General features: G+C 40.8%; 1 protein-coding gene across 1 annotated transcript in view; it reads right to left on the bottom strand.

Annotated features, from left to right (window-relative positions):
* Positions 1–1,978: 1,978 nt before the first annotated feature.
* The window catches only part of LOC131094203 (sodium channel protein type 5 subunit alpha-like), a 214,261-nt gene continuing 207,596 nt past the window's right edge, over positions 1,979–8,643 (bottom strand). Inside the window, exons 24-28 of the mRNA XM_058041717.1 lie at positions 7,961–8,014; positions 6,300–6,441; positions 5,789–5,889; positions 5,034–5,304; positions 1,979–3,354 (exon numbers count right to left, since the gene is read on the bottom strand). Coding sequence (XP_057897700.1) covers positions 2,117–3,354; positions 5,034–5,304; positions 5,789–5,889; positions 6,300–6,441; positions 7,961–8,014 — 1,806 coding nt within the window. The 3' untranslated portion in view covers positions 1,979–2,116. The remainder of the gene's footprint in view (positions 3,355–5,033; positions 5,305–5,788; positions 5,890–6,299; positions 6,442–7,960; positions 8,015–8,643) is intronic.

Below are 8,643 nucleotides of genomic sequence, written 5' to 3'. Positions count from 1 at the left end.
TAATACTTATATAGTATGGTTCATTCCCTTATAGCACTTTGCAATCAGAAAGTCTTACAACACCCCTGTGAGGTAGGTAAGTATTATTATTCCCATTTTACAGATGGGTAAACTGAGGCACAGATAGGTTAAATTATTTGCCTAAAAATCATGTAGTAAGAATCAGGAATAGACCCCAGGAATCCTGATGGCAAATCCTCTGAATTAACCGATAGACCACTCTCAAGTGAATGCCTGAGACACCTCTCAATGAATGGAGAGAATATATTAGCCCATATTTACACAGATACATTGTCATCCTTTTGACATGTTGTCGCACATATTCTGACTTGTTTAGAGGACAGATAACAATGGCCATAGATAAACTTGACTGTAACGTGTTGCTTTAATTCTTGTTGCCAACCGCATGTGGTTTTTTGACTCCTTCACAACCTGGGATGTAACTAAATGTTAATGACAATACACCTTAAATACATTCTTGATATCTTTGCTTCTCCAAGGTGAAAAAGCACAATTACTCTTCCTTTAAAGTGCAATGGCTCATTACAGAAATCTCAAGATTTTCCATGAAGTCCAACCAAACCCAAGTACAATCAGTCTGAAGGTGAAAAAGAAAGAACTTGTCTGTAATGATGGACATGTCTCTATATTCCATAAATAATTTCTCACATTCTATCGAGGCTGAAAGATAATAAATAATAACCTATGTTAGCACATAAAACCTCTAATACTTTTCTACAGCCACACATCCACCTTTCACCACATTGTCATTTCTTTGGCCTGAAGCTGAAGGACACATCAACTGTAAATATTACTTTGCCTACAGGAATGAGGATATAGATATTATCTAGTAGCTTTTTTTATAAGTTCCTGTATTTCTTGTCCTTCCCCAGAAATCTAACCATACTATCTGAGAAAATGAAAGATGGACCTTGAGTAAAAAGGATTCAAACCCTCAAAATTTGTGTACAGATCCAGAGGTAATTCCCCTCCCACATTCTTGATCACACTGTCACAGCTGTTCTGCACGGCCCAGTTGGCATTGACTTATTACTGCTAGTAGTATTTGCAATTTATTTTTTTTTAGAGTAATATTGATGCACAGAGTTCCAAATAAGGCTGCTTTGCTCAGTGTTCCTGGGGAAAATGTAACCTATCCCACTACCTTAACAGAAACTTTGCCAGCCTAGATGGTGCTTTGGATCACTACACACAAACGTGATGCGCTACTTCTATGGTGAGTTTGATTGCGGATTTCAAAGCAGATTCTTGAAACATACTAAAAAATTAGTGCTTTTATTAATAGTTTTACAAACAGAATCCATTATTGTCTAGTTTCCTGAAGGATAGAACAAACCATTTCTCTCATTACTTTGACATCTTCTCTGTTTTTTGTTGTTTTCTTTTTGTGTGTGTGTGTTTCTGCTGATGTGCAGTTGCAAGTCCCAAGAGGGAGGGCTTAGTGTAATCAACAGTTTAAATGTTGCTAATTTGATACTTCAATTATCAACAACTTTCCTCTTCAAGTGATGGGGATCCCGCAAGTTTCTATTACCTTGACTCAGAGTTCATCATGAAGAGTGTAAGGATCATTAATCTCCATGGAAAAAGAGACTTCATTTGTTTTTTAAGTAAAAAAATATCAAATATAATAAATTTATGAAAGACCATTCACAACATATACAGTAAGTGTTACATTTTGCTACAGCAGCTGTGATTTTTTTTTCTTTTTAGAATGCAAGGTCATACATCGCCATAAGTAAACACACTAATATGAGTAAGACCTTAAATGAATGTATACAGCCAGGCTTTATCTGTGGATAGATATACACTGTGTTTACTGTTTTACAGTCTAGCCTATTCTTATTCACACCATTGATATAACAGCTGTGACCCTGCAGAGAATCTTCCTGTGCATATATAAATATAAATATTGAGCCAAGTCAAAAAGAGCAGGGTCAAATGTTATATGACTTATTAGACTCCTGTAGTTAAGGGTAAAAACTCCACTTTTTTTCTTTTGCAATTAATTTTCAATAGGAAGGCTGCTTCAATCGTTGTGTAGTTACAGCATTACATTCTGTAAACAATGTTTTAAAGCATTCTAAACAAACACTTAAACAATTGATTCCTTATCCTTGTCGGGTGAGAGAAGACAATCTATAGCCTCATCGCTTTTGCTCACGTCCGTGATCTTCAGCTGTAGGTTTTCACTCGTGCCTCGGGTGACGCTGTCGTAGGACGGAGGGAAGGAGGTGGAGGACAGAGTTTCTGATTTGTCTATGGGCCTGCCGTAGTTTTCGTTCATCATGAATGCAATGAGACCCTCCTTCTCGGGCGCATCGTCCTCCAGGATGCTGCTGCTCTCCAAAGTTCTGTGCCGGTACAGGTAGGATGCCTGCTTCATGGAGCGCCGGAACAAGTGTCTCCTGTAGGCCCTCTGGATGACGATGGCGGAGACCTCTTCTTGTTTCCGCCTGAGCGTCGTTGTTATCGGCTCGTAGGAGATCTTGGAGGGGTTGGCTGCCATGAACTTCTCTTCCATCTGTATTTTAAGGGCATCCATCTCCCCGGATTCTCCTAGCACCCTTTTTGTAAAAGCAAACAAAATATCCAAGCAATGGATCCTGTCTCCGCTGACCATGGGCAGGTCCATCGCTATGAGTTTGATTTTGTTGGGTTTCGCTATGCGCAAAGGTTCTGACAGCGCGTCTGCAAAGTCTGAAAGTGCAGAATACTCAATAAACTGAGTGGCTTCGGGGTCAAACTTCTCCCAGATTTCATAGAACATATCAAAATCATCCTCGCTTAGAGGCTCTGTACTTTCCTCAGTGGCTACACTGAAGTTCTCTAAAATAATGGCTATATACATGTTTACAACAATGAGAAATGATATAATGATATATGTGACAAAGAATAAAATCCCTACGGCGGGGCTCCCACAGTCTCCCTTTGAGCCATTTGCATTGGGAAGGTTTGGGTCACAATACGGTGGTCCAGTGTTTAAAATGGGGTTGAGAAGACCATCCCAGCCAGCTGACGTGGTGATTTGGAAGAGACAGAGCATGCTGTTAGCAAAGGTTTGGAAGTTGAACATGTCATCAATCCCATACTCCTTCTTCACGTAGGCAAAGTTAGCCATGCCAAAAATGGCATAAATGAACATGACCAGGAACAGCAAGAGGCCAATGTTGAACAGAGCAGGAAGGGACATCATTAAGGCAAAGAGCAGAGTTCGAATTCCTTTGGCTCCCCGGATGAGTCTCAGGATCCGGCCAATCCGAGCCAAACGAATGACTCTGAAGAGTGTGGGAGAGAAGAAATATTTCTGGATGATGTCAGAAAGTACGGTGCCTTGAAAAGAAAAGAGACAGACAGCAAGTTAGTACATGGGAAATAATCCCAGGCTTTCCTTTTAAAGCAATCAGTCAGGATTATTGAGAAAATAAATGGAAAGTTGCCCAGAGTGGAAGGCTCACAATGAAGGGAAAGGCATTGCTGCTTTTTCATGCCCATTTAATCCATAAGAACTTGTGAGGCTGTAAGCAAAGAATGGTAGTGGCAATTTTATTAAGGGAAAGCTTTTCTGTTGGTAATGAGAAACCAAGATCAAGTCAAGACACAGATAACTGCAGCTTTTTGACCGTGATCCACCTAAGAAATTTGTCTTGAGTGCAGATGTCAGAATTTTTCTGATATGACAACACTTTTGTCTGTAAAATAATAAGTCAGAAATGCTGGTGTGCTTGGCCTGTTTTATTTGAGCTACCACCAGAACAGTGCGGGTTTTTACTGTGTAACCACTTGGTTGGTTATTTGCTTATAAATTTTTCCAGTTTCCCTGATGGGCTGGGAGGGAACTAAGGGCTAAGGCTGTGCTAGCAAGGAAACGAGCTTGCACCCCTGTATTAAACTCTTCCTGCAGGAGCAGAGCTCTTGGTCCAGAATGTCTAATGCCAAGTCTGTGGCTGCACTGAACCCTGCTGAGCTCCTGTCTCCCACAGGAAAAGGGCTCACTGGCATGGCCCAAGGCTTCTGGAACAGCCTGGCTGGTCATGGGACAGCCCTGTGAGCAGCATGACAGCTCTGGTTCACTGTGTGCTATGGGCATGTCCAGAGCTTCTGACAACAAGGCTCTGGTGACAACTGTGTGGCAATGATGTTCCCTGGGTGACCCAAACCTGTGATATCCAGGCTGTTCAATGCCCCCAAAGCACAGGTGGGTGTCTGAGCACTAGAGATCTGCACTGGGATCTTGCAGCTTCCCCAGTCCTCTACAGGGTGTTCAGAGCAGCAGGAGCATCAGCGGGTGTTTTCCTAACACAACACTTTTTCATTCACCTATGCCCTCCCTTAAAATGGAAACTTTTTTCCAGAAGAGTTGAATTTCTGAGCTCTTTTTGCTCACTGTATCAGTTGATCACCTTCCAGTTGCTGCTACTTCCAACTTTAGTGAAAACTCTTGTGGTAGGATTTTGGATTCATTTGACCTGCACTTCTTTAGCATCTAAATACATCTCCAGAACAGCAAATGGTACAAGTACAAGTTACTAATAAAACTCTATCTTTCTGTTTCATCCCTTGGATGTATCAGGGTGGGGAGCTCTAGTAAGAGGCTGAGAAAAGTCAGATTCACTGCACTGCCCTGAAGGACTATTTCAAACTTTTGTTATAAAAAAAAAATAGCAAAGCAATAGCAATCCACATGTGGCACTTTCATGTGGCTTTTTTATTTCTCTGTCATTGGCTCTTAGGCAGAACTGGTGTTAAGTGTATGTGGAGGCCAGTTTGTGTTTTATCAACAGGCACCATTAAATGTAGAGTTTGATAAACCTCCTAATTTTTCTGATCAAACCAGTCTTTGTTAGGCAGTAGCATGCTAGTTATAATTACATATTACAACTGTGTTTAGGATTCAATTTTCTAAAAGAGAAGTTGAAAGCATATATTACTGCACAAAATTAATTTTGCCAATTAATTTTACATCTGCCTTTCTAACCTTGGAGTCTGGATGAAAATCCAGGGTCACCTACCTACGATGGACAGAATCACAACCACAAAGTCAAAAATGTTCCAGCCGTTGGTGAAGTAGTAGTGCCGCAGAGCCAGCATTTTGAAGATGCACTCCCCAGTGAAGATGGCAACAAAAAGCATGTTGATTTTGTGGAGGATGTTCACTTTTTCTTGACTTTGGTCATCTGTTTCCACCATCATGGTAACCATGTTAAGGCAGATGAGAATCATGATGGAGACATCGAAGGCTTGTTTTGAGACGACATCGAAAATAAAACCTTGGTATTTGTTCTGGGGGAAAGGAAAAGGTTTAGTTGGGAAATTTAAACCATGTAAAAATTGTCCCCTGATTGATCAGAAAGTAGAGGAAAGCAGGCAATACATTGCATCTGATTGGAAATTCATAAACTTTAAAATTATGATGAATATTTCTTTGATGGAGTTTTCAAACCCATTTGCTCCTAACGCTTTTTGAAACTGCTGGAAACAAGACACTGGACTGTGGCCATGAATTTATTCAGTGCAGGCAGGTGGCCACTGGCGTATGTAAATGGCACATGTAAATTGCAATGTTAGTCAATGCTGCAGAAGAGGGAATTTTGTACCACAGGTCACTGGACTTGTAAATATCAACCAAAATCAAAACATATAATTATTAAGTGCCTTTCATCTGGGAGCAATAAATCTTCCTATGCTGGGGAGTGGAATGGTGCTAATTCTAGTAAATAAACATTCAACTATTACACAAAGTTCAACTGAATTATGCTGTTCTTACCAGCGGCCTTGGGATTGGCTTTTGAGGTTTCTTAGATCCCAGCTTTTTCATTGCATTATAATATTTTTTCTGTTCTTCTGTCATGAAGATGTCCTGGCCACCTAAGTATAGGGTGAGAACAACACCATTACTTTTGATGAAGAGAGCTTGCCTCTGCCCCCCTTCCAAAGGGTGATTCCTCTCCTATTTAATTTCCTTGTAATGTAGCTTTCATCAGGTTGGACTGCCAGGAGGACACCAGGCCAGTCTGTGCCCCTGTGTCAAATCTTGTGCCAGAGATCCCATCTGCCTGAGCTGCTTTGCTGCACTCTATGGGGAATAGAGTCTCCCACCCTATATTTTCAGGATGCTCATGCTCTAGGGACACCAGGGACTGCTACAGCTGTGCCTTTGTAGAAATCCTGAAGGTGCTTTCTGCAGATGCTCTGCCACTGCTGATCTCAAGGGTGCTTTGGCAAAGCCATTGCTGATAAATCTGCAGTCACAGGATGATGTGTAGCATATGCACTACTTATCTTTTTCTTTTGTTGGTTAAAATTGTCAATGATGACACCAATGAACAGGTTCAGTGTGAAGAAAGAGCCGAAGATGATGAAAATCACAAAGTAAAGGTACATGTATAAATTACATTCCCACTCAGGCTGCTCCTCGCACTGCAAAGGGAAAAGGGAGAGTGTGAAAATGACACCAACCTCTGCCCACATCAAAATGTTGATGCAGTCAGAACAAAGCTGTCCATTGGAAATAAAAGTTATGAAAAATTAGAAAAATACTGTGACTCCTGTGAGCAGCCAGCTCTCCTTTGAAGTTTACTACTGGTATCTGCAATGCCACAATCATTTCAGAAACACTTCACAATGCTGTCACAGCAATCACACTGATCCAGAAAGTGCAACTCCAGAACAAATCCTACCAAATGTTCTCGGTCTGAACACAGGAGAGGAAAAGAATCCATTTTCTGATTATCCTAATGCCTGCATGAACTAATGGTACTTACAATAAAACAGAAGTATGATTGCAGTATAATTGAATCCTAATGAAAAACACTGCATTTTTAAGTGCAATTTTTTTTTTTAAGTGAGGGGTGGAATGGAATAAGGTCTGTTGCTGAAGATCTGAGAAAGATGTGACTTGAGTCTGATAACCTCAAATCACCTCTGCTGTGTTTGGTGACAGTGCTCAGATTTGCCCCATCAGCTCCTGGTATCTAAACAAGGTGCATTTCCTAAATGCCATATTTTCTTGTGGGTAATCCATGAGTTTCATTCAGCAGCAGGGAGGATACCTGTGCACATGCACCAGAACAAATCACCATCATGAGCTATGTTATGCAAGGATAATTTTCTGCTCCTGTGGTGCCATGAAGTTTTTCCACTCCTTATTCCTCCTCTTAAGCCTCAACTTTTGCCCTAAATTCAGCCTTTTAAACTCTTAGTACCAGATACCTGCCTCAAAAATTAACAGTTGGTGTAAACTTGTTCCTCTAAAACAATCAAAAGAAGGAAATAAAACCGTAGCTCTTTCAATAAAAAGATAAACAAACCACACATGGTGTAGCAAGGGAAATGCTTTTTATGTTTGTTTGCTTTTATGGAAACCTGAAAGCTGACCAGGATGCAGGTGGGGACTGAGCTGTCACCATTCCCCAGCACATCCCATCAGAGCTGGAAGCTCACACCACCCTCTCTGTCGGCCAGGAGCTCCTCCACACTCCTCCAGAGGAGCTGCAGAAAAGACACTTGCTCAAAGGGAAGGTGTCGGAAGGGTTAAACATTTGTCTCACAGGCACTTCAACCTAAACCCAGCACTTTTAAAGCCATATTTTCAACAGAAGTTGGAAAATAAGGCAATAAACAGGGAGAGGGGAGGAAATATAGAGAGCAATTCAGGTCTTCGATGGACTCAGACTAATTCTTGAGGTGCCTCTGTGTGCTGGGAGTTGTGCAGCAGGAATAGACAAATCAGTTTTGTAGGAGTAAGGGCCACATTTACTTTAATTTCAGGGTCATCATGCTCCAGTACAAACAATGAGGGTTTGCAGTGTCCCAGCCAGAGTAAGACAGGGACTGGCACCCTGCATGTATTTAATTTTGTTGTGTTTGTTGTTAAGCACCATCAGTGCTGCAAAAGGCAACGTAACAGGAAATTATTAATTTCCTTGCAGAGACTTACCTCTCTTGAATCCACTGCTGCATACATAATATCCATCCAGCCTTTAAATGTGGCCTGAAAAAAAAAATCCCACATAAGACATAAGCTTATTAAACAAGTTCACCCTGAAATGATATAATCTCCATGATGAACCTTCAAAGTGCAATGTTGAGCATGTACTTCACAATTAATACATTGCCTGCCTTGCAATCTAACATGTGTCCTTGACTTTATGCTCATTTAGATATTTAAATTAATTCCAGCACGGTTTTCTCCTGGATTTTCCCATTTCTGTTTCTTGACTTTCTGCACTTGCAGGGATAAAAGAGAGGTTTTTAGAAGAGATTTTAAGAAGGAAAGAAAACATAACAATTAAATCTTTGGAAGTTCTGACCTGAAAAATTTCAAGTAATGAAGAGATATGACTACATATAACATTAAAGAATGTTGTCTTGCACAAGCCTTGCACAGGTGAGATGGTTCCCATCCACATCCTGCTTGGATTCTGCCCTCTCCTAAAGCAGGGCAAATCACAACAATATTAAACCCCAGGGAGTTGCATAAATCACAGCTGACTTGAAAGAGGCAAAGGCAATCAACACCTGCTGTGAGCCTGGCCCTGGAAAATCAATCTGCTTTACTGTTCAGATTTTCTTTTTATTAAGCTTTATGAAGTCAGTAGTTTTATTATTTTTTCTTTTTAA

The sequence above is a fragment of the Melospiza georgiana genome, chromosome 1, assembly GCF_028018845.1.
Source record: "Melospiza georgiana isolate bMelGeo1 chromosome 1, bMelGeo1.pri, whole genome shotgun sequence".
Lineage (NCBI taxonomy): Eukaryota > Metazoa > Chordata > Aves > Passeriformes > Passerellidae > Melospiza > Melospiza georgiana.
The sequence above is the reverse complement of the archived record's forward strand: the minus strand, read 5'-3'. Positions and strand labels throughout refer to the sequence as shown.